Raw genomic sequence first — 22,064 nt, 5'->3', positions numbered from 1 at the left:
TCTTGTCTACCTCTTCTTGAATCTGAGAAATGGATCAGCTTAGTTACCATAGGATCGAAAGGTCCCACATCATATATATATATATATATATAATCCCAGGTAGCATGGCATCTGAAAACAGATATATTTCCAATCTTATTATGGAATTCTGCTTTTCACAGTAAGATTGCACATGTGGGTCATTCTGCTCCATCTCTGGGCTATCTATGTATTTATTGCACATACGATGGTCATATTTATTCACTTTTTATAGGGCTGGTTCTTGGGCCTCTGTGTACTTGAAATGTCAGGGCCTATTACGAATCTCAGTCGTGACCTGGTCAAATAACTAACTCCTGTAGAGACTGGCTTCTCACTGCTGTTGTGTCCGTTTTCCAAATATGGAAAAACTTGTGCCCTGCTTATAATGATTCAGGAATATAGGGAAATTATACCATTCAAAGGAATATTAAATATTAAATCCTATTGTAACATTTTCATCCTAAGAACAGCAAAGTTAGTGGTGGGATCTAAGAACCTTCCCCAACTTAACCTATTGCTTAAAGGGATCCTGTCGTGATGGTGCAGTTTTTCTAAATTACACTGTTTACACTGTAAATAAATCACTCATTTAAAATTTCATTCCTAACCCAAGTATATTTTTTTAGTAGTAATATTGATGTGTAGGTGCATCTCAGGCCATTTTGCCTGGTCATGTGATTTCTGAAAGAGCCAGCACTTTAGGATGGAACTGCTTTCTGGCAGGCTCTTGTTTCTCCTACTCAATGTAACTGAATGTGTCTCAGTGGGACCTGGATTTTACTATTGAGTGTTGTTCTTAGATCTACCAGGCAGCTGGTATGTCTAACCCCCCATGTCAGATTTCAGAATTAAATATAAAAAAATTATTTTTTTTACTTTTAAAACATGTCAGTGCAGAATTCTGCTGGAGCAGCACTACCAAGTGATGTGTTTTGAAAAAAACTTTTTTCCCCCATGACAGTATCCCTTTAATTATAAGAGATTATGCCACATATCTGACATAGTAAATTAGGATTGAAAGAAGACTCCATCAAGTTAAACCTTTTAAGTCTGTATATAACCTGCCTAACTGCCAGTTGATCCAGAGGAAGGCAAAAAAAAAACAGTTTGAAGCTTCTTCAATTTTCCTGAGAGGGGAAAAAAATATTTTCTGACTCCAAGATGCGATCGGACTAATTTATGAAAAAATGGAATTCTTTTATTCACAGCTTTGCTTTCAACTGAGCTGCTGTTTGTCTGCCCATAAGATGGGAGTGACTGAAGCCACACAGTGCTAAGTGCCCCCAGCCCACCTGAAAAGATTGTGGAAAATAAGCCTTAAAGGTCAAGTAAAGTCTAAAAAAGAATAAGTCTAGAAATGCTGTATTTTGTATACTAAACATAAACATGAATTTACTGCACCACAAGCCTAATCTAACAAATGATTTATGCTTTCAAAGTTGGCCACAGGGGGTCACCATCTTGTAACTTTGTTAAACATCTTTGCAAGACTAAGACTGTGCACATGCTCAGTGTGGTCTGGGCTGCTTAGGGATCGCCATAAATAATCAAAACAGCACAAGTCAAATAATATCTGCCAGAAGCCGATACAGCAAGACTGATTAATAATCAGAATATACAGACTGCACTGGGTCCTGTGTTGTCATGTAATCTAATGTGGATTTTATAGTTTTTGTATTGTTTAATACAAACTTTCTCCAACTCTGCAGAACCAGTGGCTGCAGCAAAATAATCCTCCACGATCTTTGTCCCTGCAGCTGGAGTTGGAAACAGTAAAGGGAATGTAAAGGCAAAAATAAAAACCAATACAAATCTCTACACAGTTGCCGACTGCTCTACAGGGAAATAAACAAAGCTGCTTGAGTTCTGCACGGCTGAGAAGTAAGGCGGGGGCTCCCCCTGCTGTTCATAAGTATGATTGTTTCCCTGCAGAGCAGTTAGGGACCGTCTGACAATTCCTATCCACAGCAGTAAATGAAGGGAGAATCTCACTTTATACAGTCAGGTTTCTTATAAAAACGGTACACATTATTTAATTAAAGTATAATGGAGATAAGTTTCTTTTTCATTAAAGAAAGTAAAAATGGCATTTATTTTTTTTTTGCCTTTACATGCCCTTTAATGAAATGCCAAGGCTGCTTGCAACATTTAAAAGCACATTTCCTATTTATTGAGCTGGATAATGCAATAGGAAATAAATGTTCTTCACACTATATTTGCCATTAATAATTAAGCCAAAGGAGATATTTCTTTTTTTTTTTTAAGGTTTTATTGATTTTTTTAATAAACAACAATATACACAATATTAACATTGTATGGTATTCTTTACAGTGCACACTGGTATAATCAACAGTGTACCGTCTTATGTTCACTGTTCTATAAAGTTTTGGTTGAACCAGGCACCGCAAAGCCTTTCGACCTTATCTGTTGCCCCTCTGGTCTCATAATTGAGCTTAATCAGTGGGAGGGCCCCATAAACCCGTCCTCTCCAGAAATTTATAGTTAGGAGGGTTTGGCCCATCCAGTGCATAATTATAGTTTTCTTTGCATAAAACATGAGAGTGAGTACAGGGCAGCATTTACATAGTGGGTTCCCTAGGTCCACTGTTGTTCGTTGCCTCTGTCCCCTCCCCTTTATTCATGGGGAGGGACCAGAGCAATGGGGATTGGTACACAGGAAATTTATGGAGATCCAAATTACAGAAAGACCCCTTATCAGAAAACCTCAGGTCCTGGGCATTCTGGATAACAGTTCCCATACCTGTATTCTATACTGTTGCACAGACATAAGGGATTCAATAATCAGCATGTGGCTATTGTATGTGCTGAGTATTCAAAGATGTGGGTTTAAGACAGATCATTGCGTGTGTTCATGTTAATTCACACATTTACACCATCACAGCTAAAATATGCAATATCTCATATAAACAGTGGACAGTTACATGCCCAACAATGACATCTATTAGTTAGGAAACACGGACATAAGCAGTATTCAGGGAACTCTGAGTATCACTCCTGTATTATAAGGGATAATGTACCCCCTGCTGTAAATGATAAGGATATTAGAAGTCACTGAGGGGTTGTTCTGTGACCATATAAAGGCACAAGGCTGCAGGCTGAGTTATACAGGGAACTCTGAGTATCACTCATGTATTATAAGGGATAATGTACCCCCTACTGTAGATGATAAGGATATTAGAAGTCACTGAGTGGTTGTTCTGTGACCATATAAAGTCACAAGGCTGCAGACTGAGTTATACAGGGAACTCTGGGTATCACTCGTGTATTATAAGGGATAATGTACCCCCTGCTGTAAATGATAAGGATATTAGAAGTCACTGAGGGGTTCTGTGACCATATAAAGGCACAAGGCTGCAGGCTGAGTCATACAAGGAACTCTGAGTATCACTCATGTATTATAAGGGATAATGTACCCCCTACTGTAAATGATAAGGGTATTAGAAGTCACTGAGGGGTTGTTCTGTGACCATATAAAGACACAAGGCTGCAGGCTGAGTTATACAGGGAACTATGAGTATCACTCCTGTATTATAAGGGATAATGTACCCCCTACTGTAAATGATAAGGATATTAGAAGTCACTGAGGGGTTGTTCTGTGACCATATAAAGGCACAAGGCTGCAGGCTGAGTTATACAGGGAACTCTGAGTATCACTCATGTATTATAAGGGATAATGTACCCCCTACTGTAAATGATAAGGATATTAGAAGTCACTGGGGAGTTCAATGAACGGTTTTGGAACACCATTTGGCTGAGCACCTGGAGGATAGTGAGAAGCTGTGAGACAGGAAACAATAGGGGGTGGTCTGGAGCAGCTTTCCTGCATTGTGGGTAAAAAACACAGTCATTTCATTAGAAGTGAACTTTTCACACTACACTAGTGATGACTGAATGACTTTCCCTACTACCAATCAAGTGGCCTGTGCAAAATGCAATTTTCAGAAGCAAATCCCCATTTTTTTTTACTACATTACGTTAATCCATATGCCTTGGGCCTGATATTCTTGTGGTTTCTGGTTCTGTTCTTGTAGCAGGTGCTTAGGATTTTCTTGTTCTTATTGCACCAACATAAATAGAGTTATTTACTAAAACCCGAATTGATCTCATATTAAATACAAAAACCACGACCATACTCCTGTAGAGACCCTGAGATTTGGGTGTAGTTATCTCAGGCATTCCTCTTTAGTATTTGGACACCTAAGGGTCCTTTAGTTAACTCAGGCAGCTATGTCCCTAGCTGGGTCCACACTAGTACCTGGGGATTGTCCACTAGATGGCACTGTTTGATAATATAAAAGGGTTTAGCACCATGCGGTCTGGGTCTGTCCTGGGACTTTGCCTCAGTGTGAGGTACTACAGGTCCAGATCTGCCGGAAAAGTTAGTTAAGCGTGAGATAGGGATAGTACTACAGTAATAGTCGCTCTAGGAGTGAAAGTTAGCCCAGGGTAGCTAGAGAGCAGACGTGGCTCCAACGAGGAGAAATAGTGGGGTTAGGACCCCGTGGTATTTGAACCACTAGTGCAGGGACTACAGTGGGTGAGTTGAGGACCAGATAGGATACCAAGACCCAAGATCCCAGGCTGAATACAGTGGGTGAGGTGAGGATCAAGTCCGGTGCCAAGATACAAGACCCCAGGCTGAGAAACCCATGCCTTAGTGCTCAACCATAAGGATAGTGCCAGTGAGAGTGGTAACTATTTCCCAAGTATATTGTTACTGATCTATATTGATTTCTACTCCGTCTGTTGCACCTTCTACCCCCCCCCCGGAGGGAATATTGTTGTTGGAGGCGACTCTATAACTGCCAGTGAACATCAAAGTACTGTAACCTATGATCTTGCCGGTGTTCTGTTAATAAACCAGTTATAATTTACTGCAAAGGACTTGTCTGGCTGAATCTACTGCTGCATTTATCCACACCAGGTACCGGGAGTTGCAGGGAGTTGCACGGGTACACTGGGGTCTGGGGCACACTACAAGCAGTGTTAGCCTGGTCACACACAGCCTTAATACACAGCAAAAGTACACTCAAGGGTGTGCTACATTTGGGGGCTCGTCCGGGATCATCTTTATTGAACTCATTGCTGTGAGAGAAAAGTGTGACAGGCGCTGCAGTGCCGGACCAGAGAGGAAAAAGGCATCTTGGCCTAGCGCAGTTAGCAGCCTGAGTTCCGACCGCCCTAAATTTACTGTTGCCTTAAGGAGAGGGCTGACTGGAAAGTTGTGTGCCCACCTTTCCAGATTGGTGGGAAGAACCAATCAGGATCGTGTAAATTGGCGCCAGAGAAAGGCGCGAAACAAGTGTGAGTGACGTGGCCCTAATTGTCTGCAGTACCACCCTGTTTAGCCCAACCCCCTCTGACACCAGGAGGTGGGGTATTAGCCAATCTGACGTGCAGAATTCGGCGCCAAAAGGGAGCAGGGAGGATGCCACCCGCGAGGAACGATGCCCACCTTCCCGCCGCTCCAACCGCCCAGAGGGGGTAAGTGTCAATATCCCCAGCCGGGGCCCCCAAGAGCCACCCGTGAGGGAAGGACCCCCCCCATACCCCGAGGCTAGCAGCAAAGAGGGATGGGGCCCGCAAGGGAGCAGATATGCCCAGCAGAGGGGTCACTCAGGGTGCGTCAAGCGGCAAGGAGGGAACAGTGGATGAGGCGGAAGATGATGGAGCCACCGACAGGCCTCTGTTCAAATTGCCCCATAGTTTCTGGGCCCCTAAGAAAATTACCCGGGCTGAAGAGAAACACTTCTGGGTAGTACACGGCCGAGCCAATCCTGAGATTTTCTGCAGGGTTTCCCGGGTACAGCGGGTCATAAACTTCCGTGTGTACAGGAAATGGGGGTATTATATGCCCTACGCACCGCTGTGGGTTTACGAGCAGGTGGAGGAATATCTAGATGAGTGGGTGGTGGAGGAGATTGTGGCGAAAGAGAAGACAATCGGAAATACTCTTTCCCACCCTGATCAAGCCAGGCGTGCAGCTGCCTGGAGCTTTGTACGGTCCCTGGAGAATGAGTGGTGGTGGGGACGCACTATTTTGCACCATGCTGTCCACAGCTGTGGGAAGAGAAACCCTACTCCACGTTATTTCAGCGTGGATGTTTCCGTTCCAGAAGGGGGCACTGTGGAGAAGCCGCACCCCAAATATTATATCAGTTACGAGGACACTAAGATGCGGTTCACCTACATGATTTAAGCCGGCATCTGTGGGACTTATCATTTGTAGCCTCGTGCTAGGAGTCACACCCAGGAGGGTGCTGTTTTCTGTTGTGGGGGGCAGGGTGAAGTAACCACCCACAGTAAAAAAGTTAAAGTTGACCACTGGAGGTCTTTTGTTGCATTTTTATTTTTTTTCCCAAGTGACTTCAAGGAATGGAGTTTTTTTTTTGTTATTCATCTCTGGTTTGAGACACTTCAAGTTGGGGAGGCTTCCCCTGGAGTCAGGACACATAAAGAACAGAGACTCAGGTTTGACCTGCAGCATGACTGAAACCATGTTGGACTCTGTAGTGGGTTCTTTATTTTTAGCCACTCTCGGGGTGAATCGTACCCACCTGGAAGGAGGACTTTGGCAAACAACCCAGAGACTGTAAATAGTTAAGGGACACTTGTCCTAAAATCCCAATTCCCTTTTTCCCTCCTAAGTGCATAAATAAAAGAAATGTGAATACCTGATTTAAGTACAGTGTTGGTAATAGTAGGGTTAATCCCGAGGTAATAGGATTTAGGGCCACGGCCGTGGACCCAGTATGAGGTTGCATTTTAAGTATTGATACAGTGCTCAGGAAAAATGCATGTTTGCAATATTTTGTTTACAGGATCCATTGTACCATGGGCAGTCCTCTGGAGAGGCTGTTGAAGCGTGATGTACAAATAGTAAATGTTATTTAAAATGTGATTTATTGTGCACTTGAGAGTAACTGTTTAGTTTGTCAACGGGGACGTTGACGTTTCTAAGTGGGGGGAGAATGTAGAGACACTGAGATTTGGGTGTAGTTATCTCAGGCATTCCTCTTTAGTATTTGGAAAACCTAAGGGTCCTTTAGTTAACTCAGGCAGCTATGTCCCTAGCTGGGTCCACACTAGTACCTGGGGATTGTCCACTAGATGGCACTATTTGATAATATAAAAGGGTTTAGCACCATGCGGTCTGGGTCTGTCCTGGGACTTTGCCTCAGTGTGAGGTACTACAGGTCCAGATCTGCCGGAAAAATTAGTTAAGCGTGAGATAGGGATAGTACTACAGTAATAGTCACTCTAGGAGTGAAAGTTAGCCCAGGGTAGCTAGAGAGCAGACGTGGCTCCAACGAGGAGAAATAGTGGGGTTAGGACCCCGTGGTATTTGAACCACTAGTGCAGGGACTACAGTGGGTGAGTTGAGGACCAGATAGGATACCAAGACCCAAGATCCCAGGCTGAATACAGTGGGTGAGGTGAGGATCAAGTCCGGTGCCAAGATACAAGACCCCATGCTGAGAAACCCATGCCTTAGTGCTCAACCATAAGGATAGTGCCAGTCAGAGTGGTAAGTATATTGTTACTGATCTATATTGATTTCTACTCCGTCTGTTGCATCTTCTACCCCCCCCTCCCGGAGGGAATATTGTTGTTGGAGGCGACTCTATAACTGCCAGTGAACATCAAAGTACTGTAACCTATGATCTTGCCGGTGTTCTGTTAATAAAGCAGTTATAATTTACTGCAAAGGACTTGTCTGGCTGAATCTACTGCTGCATTTATCCACACCAGGTACCGGGAGTTGCAGGGAGTTGCACGGGTACACTGGGGGTCTGGGGCACACTACAAGCAGTGTTAGCCTGGTCACACACAGCCTTAATACACAGCAAAAGTACACTCAAGGGTGTGCTACACTCCCATACCTGATTTACCTTGTTTCTTATTTCTTATTAAAAAAGCCAGAGTTAATTTGTTCTGGTAAAAACTTGCTAAAATCGAACGGTTTATTGTGAAATTTTGCTGAATTTTCCGGATTTAAACGTCTAAATAGGTCGGACTTTTGAGCTAATTCCAGCGCAGACCACAGAAACTTCAAAATATGACGTGGACCTCTGCCATTGATTTATACACAACCTCGGCAGGTCTGAGATGGTAAATTTTTGTATTCTGTTTTTTTTGCTGGATCGGGCTTTAATAAATCTCGAAAAATTCAAGTTTTTTTTTTAAAAAAAATGAAAAATTCAAATTTTGACCCAAAAAGACAGACTACAGTTTAGTAAATAATCCCCTTAGCTCTATAGGTGTAACTTCCTGAGGCCAAAAATTCCACCTATAAAGAAGATTAAAAAGCAGCAGTGCATACATATAATAGTAAAGATGGCAGACTTGCCTTTGGTGTTTCAGGCAGCATGGAAGTCAGCTCTAAAGACTCCAAACCCTTTAGAAGCAGAACAAAAAATGAAATAACTCTCACCTACAGTGAAAAACTAAGAAACTGGACACATTGTGAAACATTGACACAGCTGAGTAGTTCTCTGCAACTAGGAAATGGGGAAGGTAATTGGTCAGAAAGGTAAAGGTGGCCATAGATGCAACATCGCCAAACGAGCGGATCTTTCCCCGATATGCCATTAAAAGGCATGGCTATATCGGGTGTAATCTGATTGTTCGGCCGTATGGCTGAACGATCTGATTACGATGTGCCGTGGGCTCCGGCGGGATCGGTCGGGTCAAAATCAAACCTGACCAAACGACCGATCGCCGCCGGACGAAAGATGTTGGCACACGCCACACGCGATCTGAAAATCGTACGAATCCTCGATTCGTATGATAGGATCTGTGTGTCTATGGCCACCTTAAGTGGGCCTGGAGCTGACATATATCTGTTTTGAGCAGTGATCCCCAACCAGTGACTCGCGAGCAACATGTCACTCACCAGCCTCTTGGATGTTGCTCCCAGTGGCCTCAAAGCAGGGGCTTATTTTTGAATTTCAGGCTTGGAGGCAAGTTTTGGTTGTATAAAAACTAGGGATGCACCGAATGCAGGATTCGGTTTGGGATTCGGCCAGGATTCGGCTTTTTTTAGCAGGATTCGGATTCGGCCGAATCCTTCTGCCCGGCCGAACGGAATCCGAATCCTAATTTGCATATGCAAATTAGGGGCGGGCGGGAAATTGCGTGACTTTTTGTCACAAAACAAGGAAGTAAAAAATATTTTCCCCTTTCAACCCCTAATTTGCCTATGCAAATTAGGGTTCGGATTCGGTTCGGTATTCGGCCGAATCTTTCACGAAGGATTCGGGGGTTCGGCCGAATCCAAAATAGTGAATTCGGTGCATCCCTAATAAAAACCAGGTGTTTTGCCAAACAGAGCCTTTTGCAGGCTCCCAGTCCACATAGTGGCTACCAAGTAGCCAATCACAGCCCTTATTTGGCACCCCAGGAACTTTTTTCATGCTTGTATTGCTCCCCAACTTTTTTACATTTGAAAGTGGCTTCCCTGGTTTTGAGTCTATTCAAGAACTTTATACTTGGGTATGTAAATAAGCCATCTGCTGAGTTCCCTCTACTCCCCATTCACTGCTGAATAATGCATACCCGCACTGTTACATGTACACAACCAGGCTCACTCGCTCTCTCACACCGACCCAATAACATGGACAGAGGGGAAAAGCAAATTCAAACTCTAAACACCCCAGGCAGAATCAAAAATAGCCTTAAACACATTTTCCCACGCGCACAAAACCAGATAGGAAACAAATCAGGCTGTCGTTTTCTGACTGAAAGATTACGAAATGCTATCAGCAGGGAGGCAGGGGATCGGCAACGCATATTTAACCCTTGCCACAATGTAGAATTTATAAAAGTACCAACGTGTCAGTGGTGGCACCCATGCCAAACCCGCTGTATGTATGTTCTCTGCTTCAATAGACATTTCAAGTATTTTTAGGTACAAATGTTTTAGCTCTTCAGCCTGTTCCATGTATTGCATATTTTGCCCTTTCAGTAATTCCACTTACTCCTCAGATGTGTACTGTTATAGCTTTGCTTCTTGCAATCTCAAATTCTGCCCCCCTTTCACATTATATTGCCCTTTTATTTTTTTGCCCCTTTAGTGGTGGGATGTGAGCTTTTTCATGATGTATGCGGCGTGGGCGTGAAACAGATTTCATAAAACTGTGAGTTTTTTAAAGTTTCAGTCTTTGCAGTTTCCAGAAGTGAGAATAATCATGAACTGTTTCTTCTACTGCCAAGTGATTATATTTGCTGCCTACAAAGGTAAGATTAATTTCTTTATACTGGATTCAATTCTATTGCTCACCTCCTGAGCTTGCTGAGGAAACCTGCACCCTGTATGAGTTAGTTCAGCTGGAGTCCAATAACACAAACAAATCCAATGTAAAAACTCAGAAAATGGACTAAGAGGATCCAAGATGGGGAGATGCTCCTTCGTTTCGAAGGTCTGACTCTTTTTTGTTACAGGGTTGTTAATCATCTGGGCTGGTACATTAGGTTCAGGATATTAAATATAACATTTTTAGCCATTATGTTTTCAGGTTTTAGTTCTCCTGTTGAACACGAGGAGGTGGAAAATAATAAAAATTAAGCCTCATACTAAATCTCTAGTTTGTTTGTTGGGCCCACTGCCCATGGAGAACAGATATTTCAGACCATGGCTTGAATTGCTGCCAATCATGTTCCCTGGTTGCTCATGGCATAAGTCCTGCTGAAACCTTGTAAGGGTATTGTGACCCTATAGCAGGGCTATGTATGAGGGTAAGGATGGCTTTCACGTCAGCATATTGAAAAAAGTCCTGGGTGGTAAATACCTTCAACGAGAATGTAAACCCAATTATGTATATTTTGAAGACATTCTTAAACAAGACAACCTTTTACAGAAGAAGAGGACAATTCTAACCCAACATTTTGTATTAAATGATGTATTGATAATAATATGTGGAATATCCCCTGCCAGGAGTTTGGAGTGAGGTCAACTGCATTGACATTAAAATGGTTGAAGTTGCGGCAGGAGAAGAGCTCACTCTGCAACTGGATAGACCTGGAATCAAAGAGACCTCTTGGATCTATAAAGGGAGACACATCGCTACAACCAAACCTAACGCAGCCATCGAGGTGAAAAATCGGAAGCTTACAACAAGGCTGTCCAGCAAACCTGATGGATCATTAATTATGCAGCACCTAATCAGTGACGATCAAGGAGTCTATACAGCAGATATGTATGGAAAAGAGGAGAAGGATGATTTCACACAATGTTATGATGTCAGAGTGCACAGTAAGTTATCCTTCTGTTGTCTTGAATTATTCCCATTCCATCACAATATGTAATCATATGTAAGAAGCTTTAAATTAACAGATACCAAATAATAATGAAAATATCGTATATCGGTCACCAGCCTGGCCAGTCACCTATTTCTGTTGTATAAGTCTTAATTCAAGTATTTTATGGACTTTGACACTTACATTTTGAACATATTGTTAAGACCAGGCTTTGCCCAGCATTGTGTTCCTTATGCCAGCACCATAAACAATGTAAAATTTAATGAGTTGTTCACCTTTAAATTAACTTATAGTATGGTGTAAAGAGTGACATTCCGAGCCAATTTGCAAATGGTTTTTATTTAGCTTTTTATTCAGCAGCTTTCCAGTTCGCAATTTCAGCCATCTGGTTGCTAGGGTCCAAATTAGCCTAGCAACCATGCACTGATTTGAATGAGAGACTGGAATATGAATAGGAGAAGCCTGAATAGAAAGAGGGGTAATACAAATTACCTATACCGATATGTTTGTAGCCTTTGTAGATTTTTTATATGGGGCCAGTGACCCCCATTTGAAAGCTGGAAAGAAGCAGAAGAAGAAGGCAAATAATTCAAAAACTATAAAGAAGAAAAAATGAAGGACCATTAGAATTATTCATTCTATAACCTACTAACGGGGGACTGTAATTAAAGTCGAAAAGAGAAACACAATTAAAAATCCCCATCTCACTATGTAATATTGTTCCTTAAACTGTTATTGCATTGCGAATTTTAATTGCGCATCGCAAAGTTTTATTACGTTCACTGCGCATTGGTGCAAACTATAAAATTCGCAAGCCGTCTTCCACTTTTGGAAGTGGTCGCTTAACAGTTTCCGGGTTTGCAAAATCGATATTAAATTTGCGCAAAGCAAAGTTCGTGAAAAGGCATAACTTTTCTGTTTTTCCGTTACTGACTTTTATTACATTCCCCCGTACAAGTTTAAGATAACTACCTCTTTAACGGCTGAACTGTAAGATTCTTGCACAATGTATCTTTCTGTCCGAAACCCACGTAGCCAGAAATACTCTCAGTAAATGAATTTTATAGACATTCTTGATCAAGATTCACTTCTAGGGGCTGATTCACTAAGGGTCGAATATCGAGGGTTAATTAACCCTTGATATTCGACTAGGAACTAAAATCCTTAGACTTCGAATATCGAAGTCGAAGGATTTAGCGCAGATAGTACGATTGAACGATCTAAGGATTATTTCTTCGATTGAACGATTAAATCCTTCGAATCGAACGATTTGAAGGATTTAAATCCAACGATCGAAGGAATATCCTTCGATCAAAAAAAGTTAGGCAAGCGACCTTCCCTATAGGCTAACATTGACTTCGGTAGCTTTTAGATGGCGAACTAGGGGGTCGAATTTTTTTTTAAAGAGACAGTACTTCGACTATCGAATGGTCGAATAGTCGAACGATTTTTACTTCGAATAGTTCGATTCGAAGTCGTAGTCGAAGGTCGAAGTAGCCCATTCGATGGTCGAAGTAGCCCAAAAAATACTTCGAAATTCAAAGTTTTTTTACCTTCGAATCCTTCACTCGAATTTAGTGAATCGGCCCCCTAGTGTTATCCTCCAAAGCACCTGGTGTAGGGTATCTGCAAGACTGAGAATAGACTCTCCAACTTTCAGGCTCTCATCCATATAACAGACTGTAATATAGTAATATAATGCCCTGGAAAGGGTAAATGGGCAGACTCCCACTCTACATCATCATTTTATTTTTGCTTTACATTGTATTTTCTCACTTACTAGAAAGCCATTCAACCTGTTCTTGAACCTTTATCTGCCAGTAGAGATACTGTATCTCTCACGGTAAATACCCCTTTATCAAACCTTAAATGGGTTGTTCACCTTTGAGTTCGCTTTTAGTATAATGTAGGGAGCGATATTCTGAGACAATTTGCAATTGGTTTTCATTTTTTATTATTTGTGGTTTTTGAGTTATTTAGCTTTTTATTCTGCACCTCTCACCTTAGCAACCATGCATTGAATAAGAGTCTGGAATATGAATAGGAGAGGCCTGAATAGAAAGATGAGTAATAAAAAGTAGCGATAACAATTAATGTGTAGTCTTTCAGCTCACTTGTTTTTTGGATGGGGTCAGTGACCTCCAAATGAAAGCTGGAACGAGTCAGAGGAAGAAGGCAAATCATTCGAAAACTATAAAAAATAGACGAGGAAGACCAATTAAAAAGTTGCATAGAATTGACGATTCTATAACATGCTAAGAGTTAACCTAAAGGTGAACCACCCCTTTAAGACTAACCTTTTTTTCTTCTAATCTTGAGAAATGCCATTGTGTCCCTTGAGCGTTGGACTGGGGGTTCAGGGGCTTCCAACCCAGGCCCCCCTCCCCCCTCGTGCCCCAATTGTTAGGTCCTCTGAAATACCCAATGAGACAATATATGTCTCCTGCCACCCCTGCTCTTACCTTGTTCTTCCTTTTGTGGCCGTGATCAAAGGGAGGACAAGCAAAGCCATAGTTTGAGCCGGGGAGTGGGTCTGGGTCGGTGGGTTTTTTTCTCTGGGGTCTATATTGTACCAACCAATTACATGAAGTTAAACAATCCAAGCCTAAACTTACATTAGATATTATATTTCCTTTATTAGCTTGTTGTCTGTCTCTGGGCTTTCTCTATTGCAACCGTGTCCTTTCTATGTAGTGTAGACCAAAACCATACTGTCTAAAATATTCACCAGTGCCTTATAAATGGGAAAATACTCTTTTGTTGAAAATGTATGGATCTGTCGTTGACATTTAACTGAATTTTTCCCAAACAGAAAAAATTTCATTGGCCGATGTTGAGATCCATCAAAGTGTCACCAGGAATGGAACTTGCACTGTTACTCTAATGTGCACTGTAAATGTACCAGACGTGACTCCTTTCTGGATTAACACAAGTGCTGAAGATTTCGATGTGACCGGCAATATTGTCTTTGTCTATAAGAGTCATCCAAATGCCACCTTCAGCTGTATGGCACAGAATGCAGTGAGCAACGTTTCCAGAACTGAAACTCCATGGAGATACTGCCAAGAAGGTAATGACACATATTAAAACTGTCAGCGGGATCCAAAATGTAGGGAAATGTAGGGTTCAAGTCTCGGGCTTGAAACACTGCAAATATCAGAGGAAATGTAAGTCCCGTGGCTTCTATCTTTGTCATAACAGTAAGAAGTAATATGAGGAACTGCAGTATCAACTTTAGAAGTTATATAGAGAAAATAGTTCATCTACAGGTAGAGCAAGACATAACAGGTCTTATATCTTGGAATATTTATAGTTACACAGTAAGTTAGGTTGAAAAAAGACACACGTCCATCAAGTTCAACCTTAAGTCTATATATAACCTGCTTAACTGCTAATTGATCCAGAGGAAGGCGAAAACCCCAGTTGAAGCTTTGCCAATTAGCCTCAAGATAGTAATGGGACCAGTCCCTGGATCAACTTGTACTATGAGCTATCTCCCATATCCCTGATTTTCCTCACTTGCTAAACACCATCCAACCCCTTCTTAAATCTATTCTAGACAGATATGTCTAAGATATTTACTAAAATCCTAGGTTTATTCAGTGCAACATGCCATGTGAAATGGTTTGAACTTGTTGCATTTCTTTACGGATAAATTTTCCTCCATCAGTATTGATGTCCCACCAAATCTGGTATTGCTTGGAATGCTGACGTTAATCGAAATAACTTGAGAATAATTAGCAGGAATGTGTTTACGTTACAGCCTTCCTTGTCGAACTAGTATGATAATAATGGTATATTCTGTTTTCAGTGGAAAGTGAGATCCAGAGGATAACAGCTGAAAAGTCATCCTCCCTTGTCCTTCTTTTAATTGTTCCTGTTGCCGTTCTATTGATTTTGTTTGTAATCTACTGGAGGAAAAAGAACATGAAAAGCCCTTGGGGTGAGTATTAAATGACTGAGAGTAGCATGAGCATCTTTTGATTTGTACAGCTTGTTGTGATATTGTGAGTGGTGAGAATCGGCAGATTTGGACAGATCAGGGTCTTATTTGTGTGTATTGAGGCAGCAGATGACCATTTGGATTTCTGAAGACAGCCATGTAACTGGTTGTATAAAAATGCAGAATATGCACTGTACAGATAATATATTGACATCATCTGTATACATATGTAGGGGAGCAACGATTGTCAGCACACGTGTTTGGCCACATAAACATTTGCATTCTAAACTATGGGCACTTGGCTACTTTTACATGGATGGATAATAGGAACTAGGGATGTAGCGAACCGCCGATTTGATGTTCGCGAACGCCGTTCGCGAACACCGGCAAAAAATGCGAACAGTTCGCGAACTTCGAACATCCGAAAATTGTTCGATTCGAACGATCGAAGGATTTTAATCGTTCGATCGAAGGATTTTCGTTCGAATCGAACGATCGAAGCCATTCGATCGAATGATTTCATTCAATCCAATGGCTTCGATCGTTCGATTCGAACGAAAATCCTTCGATTTTAGCGATCGAAGGAATCGAATGGTCGAACGATTTTTGACGCGAACGCCTATTGGCGAACGTCGCCGGCGAACAGTTCGCTACATCCCTAATAGGAACGTGAACAGAGGATGGCTGTCACTGGTACATTTTCTAGTTGGAGAAGGGTTCTTAATGGGTTTCTACAGGGTTCTGAATAATGTGAGCTTGCTAAAAACACCAAACTGTGTAGAACAACTCACGCCTGAAAGTGTTAGCATTGCAGGTGAATCTGGAAAATCTGGCAATGTGGGCATCAAAGGGGCAGATACTATTTAAGAGGTTATTTATTAAAGTCCAAATAAAAAAAATTTCAACTAAAAAGCTCAAATTTTTTGTTGAAAAAAAGCTTGAATGTTTGGGATTTGTTATACTCCAAGGCTGCAAAAAGTCAGATTTTGAAAATTCTCCATCTTCAACCTTGTCGAGGTCCTGTAGAATTTAATGGCAGAGGTCCTGTTTCCAATTTGATCATAGTATTGTCTGTTCTGGGTTTCGTACAATAATCCAAACATTTTGGGCTTTTCCAAGGATTTCACAAAAAAATGTCTGGCTTTTCAGTAGGGATGTAGCGAACTGTTCGCCCGCGAACTAGTTCGCGCGAACTTCGACCGTTCGCGTCCACCGGATGTTTGTGAACGCTTGGGAACGTTCGCATTTTGAGTTCGCGTTCGATTCGAATACAAATCATTGACCATTCGACCATTCGAATTCCTTCGACCGCTAAAAATCGAACGATTTCCATTCGTTCGAACGATTGTAAGCATTCGATCGAATGAAAAGCATTCGATCGAATGCTTCCATCGTTCGATTCGAATGAAAATCCTTAAAAATCCTTAAAATCCTTCGATCGTTCGAATTGAACGATTTTAGCGGGTGTTCGAAGTTCGCGAACTGTCCGCGAACGTTCGCATTTTTTGCCAGTGTTCGCGAACACCAAATCGGCAGTTCGCTACATCCCTACTTTTCAGGTGCCAAATCTGTAAAATTCTGATTTTTTGCAGGACAATTTGGAAAAGTCGCAGTTTTCATGCAGCAATCCAAAAACATCGTGGTTTTTGTCGATCTGATTTTTTAGGTTTTTTTTAAGGGTAAATCATGGATTCTAGTTTGGTTGGATTTCTTCTTTTTTAATTAATCAGAACCTCTTTTATTTGCTGCTCACCTGCAGTCTAATCAGTCCTGTAGCTGGGCAACTACACAACCCTCAATGGAGCATAGAATTGAGGACCCACCCTACTCTTCTCCATTCACTGCAGGGGTCCATTTATCCTGAGCCAGTACACAAACACAGCCTTACTTGCTGCAACACCATACATTTACAGTGGAGTTCATGGTTTACCAGTTTAATACTGGCAAAAAACACACACATAATCATGATCTTTTTAAGCACATCTCTTCCAATAGCCGTGTTGTAATAGAATGGGCTTTACAATAGCATTTACTTAATTTCACAGGGAATGTCCATGTGCCTCACATGAAGTCAAGGTCCTCACAGATCCAGATCCTTCTACTCCAGCTAGTTTTAATAAAACACCTTAAGGTTGATGTTTGTAACCTGCTTAAATTCTTTGATTGTTAATTTTATCCTATCTTTGCTTTCTTGTAAATACTTGTATGTAATATTTTGTTACTTTTATCCCCTAACCTAGGTACAAAAGAAAAAGCAGCTCACGTAACAGAACCAGCAGTGGTAGTGAATACAGTAAATACAGTAAATACAGTTAATAATGTGGTAGGTACAAGTTGAAATTTTCTTCTGAAAAAAGACCACTTTGGTATAGTGATGGGGGGAAAATTTGCGAAAAATGAGTGAAACTCGAACGTTGACGCCTGCATCAATTTCACCGCTGGCGTTAAAGTCAATGGGCGTCCGAAAAGTGTTGACGCGCAGTGATTTTCACGCGATCAACTTTTCGGATGCACATCCAAATTTTTTTTGATGCCGGTGAATTTTTGCAGGAGGTTTGCTAATTTATTCGCCGGCAGCAAAGCGTGGAAATTTGCCGCACATTCGCGCCAGGCGAATTTATTCATCCATCACAACTTTGGTATCTAGTTGAAATAAGTCTAAAGCAACAGGGTTTTTCTGAGACTTCTTGAAAATGTTTCACCACTCATCCAGGTGGTTTCTCCAAGGAAAAGAGCAGCTTACTTTTCATGTGCATTGGTGTTGGGTCTACCAGCTATTGTCTCAGGGTGTTGCTTGGTTTTAAAAAAACAGAACTTTGGTGTTTGTTGATTCTCTGATGTTTCAACCACATCTGGGATGACTATGCCTCTTCTCTGTTGGTCTGGCATTTTTGCTTGACCTTGATTTAGTGTAGTTTCATTTTGAACCCAGGTATCATCAACAAATCTGAATCAGTGACTTGATGCTGTTACCTTGAAGGTGTTCACGGCTTTCTCTTCCACTTCTTTCATGTAAAGGTTTGCTATGATGGAAGACACAGGTGAAACCATATCACAGCCATGTCTATAAAAAAACTTTCTTATGCTTGAAGTAAGTGTTATTGAGAGAAAGGTCCAGCAAGGAACACATTTATTCTGGGTTCAGCTTAGTTCTGCTACACAGGACGATGTCTTGAATCAGCCAATTTCCTATTGTTTCATTTGTCATGGGAATAGTGATGTCACATCATAGAACACCATTGTCTCCTCACTTTCAAAAATACTCAAAGTCCAGTTGCTTCAGACTTATTTCTAATAGATACTGTATATCATGACCTGGATGAATGAAAAACTGGAATCAAAGTTATTTTTTCATTTGCACCTATTCTAATGAAAGTGGAAGAGAGAAATGAAGTTCCAACTTCAGGTTCACATCCCTTAGTGAAGTCCCATTTCACTTATATCAGTTGGGTGGATTTTGTTGTGCAAAAATGAAAGCTTGAGAGGAACTTACAATGGGACACTTCATTTTTTTTCAGATTGAAAAGTAAATGTAATCAAACTGCCAAATAAAAATAAAAATACAGAAATATACAGAGCACTATCAATAAGCATTAGATCTTTTTATATCTTTTCATGTTACATTTTTTGGAATTTAAATGAATTGTACTGGGATTTTTATTTGATTTACACAGCATACTGGTCCTAAATATTTTTTTATAGTGGCACAAAAATTCATCTAACTAAGAAGCAAACTTGGTTAGTTGGTTGGACAAGTATTCACTACCCATTAGTTAACACTTGGCAGAAACTTTGGCTGCAATTACAGCTGGGTGTTTTTGTAGGTAAATCTCTACCATCTGCTTCCAGCAATTGTCACCCCTTTCTTCTTCACAAAATTGCTCAAGCTTGATGAGGTTGCCTTTTGATTTTAATATCTCTTAGATCATTATGGTGCTATTTAGATATGTTTTGTAATGTATTCCGAATAAATGTATATAGAGGTATGGGACCTGTTATCCAGAAAGCTCAGGCCAGGTGATCCAAATTACAGAAAGACCCCTTTCGGAAAGCTTCAGCTTTCCGAAAGGGGTCTTTCTGTAATTTGGATCACCATATTTTGTCTACTAAAAAGAAATCATTCAAACATTTAGGGGTTATTTATCAAAATCTGATTTTTTCTAATTATTTCATTAAAAAAAGGTCCAACCCTACTACCCTATTTATTATTAAAAAAAGCTTGATTTAATCTTATTGGGGAAAAACAAAATAAAATCGAGCAAAAAAACAATTTGTACGATTTTTTCTGATTTTGTCCACGATTCTCTCGTTTTTTGCAGGCTTTTTCTCCTGAAAAGCCCAATTTTTTTTTTTAAATTTTGTCCAAAAACCCTGAAATAGTCTCACATTATGGTTAATTCTAGTGCAGACCACAGAAACTTCCAAATAGGATAGGAACTTATATCCAACCTTGGCAGGTCTGAGATGGAGGAATTTTGGATTCTGACTTTTTGCAGCCTCTGGGTATATTAATTTGTATTTTATAGTAAAAAACCTCAGCTTTTTCAAGTTTTTAGCATTTGGATTAAATAACCCCTCAATAAACCAAGTAATATTATTCTGACTCCAATATAGATCCATGCATCTTAGTTTGGATCATGTGCAGGGTGCTGTTTAATTATTACAGAGAAAAATGAAAACATTTTTAAAAAATTTAATTTGAAATAGACTCTAGGGGATGGCCTTCCTGTAATTCAGGGATATACATCTTATGACTCCTTAACTAAATGGAGGTGGACTTTATTCACCCTCTTATGTGACTTCTAAAGACAATGACTCGCACAAGAGCTTACTTAGGAATTTAAGAGCAGAAGAGGTGCATTAGATTGACATTAGTGATGGGCGAATTTATCCGCCAGGCGCGAATTCGCTGCGAATTTGCGCGATTCGCCGCCAGCAAATAAATTCGCGAAACGCCCGCGAAAATTCGCCCATCAAAAATGAATTTTTCGCCGTTTCACGAATTTCGCGCAAAATTCCCGAATTTTCCGGCCAAACGGCGCAAATTCGCCCATCACTAATTGCCATTACTATGTTCATTTGTATTCAAAATTTAGAATTTTTTGCATGTTGTGTTATAAAATGTAAACAAAATGCAACAAACACATGTATGGAGATTGAATACTGTTGTCCAACCAGCGTTATAATAAAATATTGATGGAACAATATAGCATCAGTTTAGACTGGTGAGCAGTGAACTATGGATTATGTGGTTTTGGGACTTATGGGAGGCTACTGGCTGTTTAGCTTTTTTTTTTATAAGGTCATGTTATTTTTTTTGCAGGTCAGAAAAGAGGGAAATGAGGAGACGACGGAAGATCGACATCAAAATAAGGATGCTCAAATATCAATTTATTCTATAGTTTTACCTAAAGTATGACTGTCAGCACCCCAATAGTAGTCACCTACTATCAACTGTCAGCCCACAAAAGATCAGTCACCTTCCATCAGTTCTTGATACACCAAAGTTACTTACCATTCACTTTAAGCAAGTAGATACTTTCCAATAGCTTCCTGCATAGCCAACTAAGATATCTCTAATAGGAGTGGCTTACACAGCATCATCTACCAGAACAGAAGAGAGCTGTCCTACTGTCAGGTATCAAGGCGAGTCTGAAGGTATAAGCCTCCCCCACGCTTCCCACTGAGCCCTGGGAGTTGATACAGGACGGTCCCAGATAAGGAATAGCAGGAGTGCCAAGTGAGCCCGCAGAAATAACAGTTTGTGAATAAGGACTCAGCACTTATCTGCAATTGAAGAGACGAAGTCAGGAAAAGTTCGGGTCATACATGTGAGACGATCAGGAAGCAGATGCCAATTGGGAACAGACAAGCAGAGTAGTCAGGAGAAGCCAAGGTCGAAATTAGAAGTAGCAATCACAGAAATCCAGGGATAATCAGAAGCAAGCCGTAGTCGTAATCAGAAGAATCATCAGAAGTCAATACGCTTAGTGTCAGTAGAGACGATAACCTCGCATTGAGCCTAGGCCTGAGCGTCCTTTTAACCTCGTCAGAACATGCACAGGCGCTAGAACGCGTGCGCGCATCAGAATATGCGCACGCATCAACAACAGGCGCTGGCATAGAGACATCGGCTAGAGCGCGAGATGACGTCAGCTCAACCCGGAGCTGTTCTGCTGAGCCCTGACACCTATGTTCATCTACCTGGATAATATAAAACTATAAAATGTCATCAAGTGAGTGGTGGTTTTCATTAAAAATTCACATTTGAGAGTCTGGATGAGGATGGAGGAGTCAGATAGACTAACATACAGCAGGACATGTTACTTACATATTTAAGAATTAAAGTGAACTAGGCAACAGGGCCAGATGGAATACACCCACAAGTGCTTAAAGAGCACCGTTTAGTCTTAGTCAGGCCTCAGTTTATGTAATTTCAATATGTAAAAAGGGATTGCTGATCTCAGCCTGGTAATTATATGCCAGTAAGCTTGACATCCATGGTGGGTACGTTTTTAAGGGATCACATTCAAGATTATGTTGCCATTATAATGGCATTATGAGCAGTTTGTTTTTAATGATGAGATTAGTAAGAAGTGGATGTTATTTAAGTAATGTATCAGAGTTTGCAGATGACACAAAACTAGACTTCCCAATTATTACATTCAGGTTGTGGCAGTCTTGCAATGGGATTTGGACAAACTGGTAAGAGAGAAAATATAGGATTACTGATATTCATTTTTACAATCAACAAAGTTGATTCAGGGACTGGCCCAATAGTCTTCATAAAGTCTGGAAGGACAATTTTCCCCCTTCTAAG

General features: G+C 40.9%; 1 protein-coding gene across 1 annotated transcript; it reads left to right on the top strand.

The window, feature by feature from the left end:
• The first annotated feature begins 7,445 nt into the window (after positions 1 to 7,445).
• On the top strand, positions 7,446 to 20,960 carry LOC108699120 (SLAM family member 5). The gene is made up of 7 exons (XM_041573550.1): positions 7,446 to 7,570; positions 10,119 to 10,281; positions 10,979 to 11,296; positions 14,114 to 14,371; positions 15,113 to 15,244; positions 17,485 to 17,567; positions 20,568 to 20,960. Exons 2-7 carry the CDS (start codon positions 10,233 to 10,235, stop codon positions 20,661 to 20,663), a joined length of 936 nt encoding a protein of 311 aa, XP_041429484.1. The 5' UTR covers positions 7,446 to 7,570; positions 10,119 to 10,232; the 3' UTR covers positions 20,664 to 20,960.
• Positions 20,961 to 22,064: the final 1,104 nt, after the last annotated feature.

The sequence above is a fragment of the Xenopus laevis genome, chromosome 8L, assembly GCF_017654675.1.
Source record: "Xenopus laevis strain J_2021 chromosome 8L, Xenopus_laevis_v10.1, whole genome shotgun sequence".
NCBI classification, from domain to species: domain Eukaryota; kingdom Metazoa; phylum Chordata; class Amphibia; order Anura; family Pipidae; genus Xenopus; species Xenopus laevis.
This window is presented reverse-complemented; position numbering and strand designations above follow the sequence as displayed.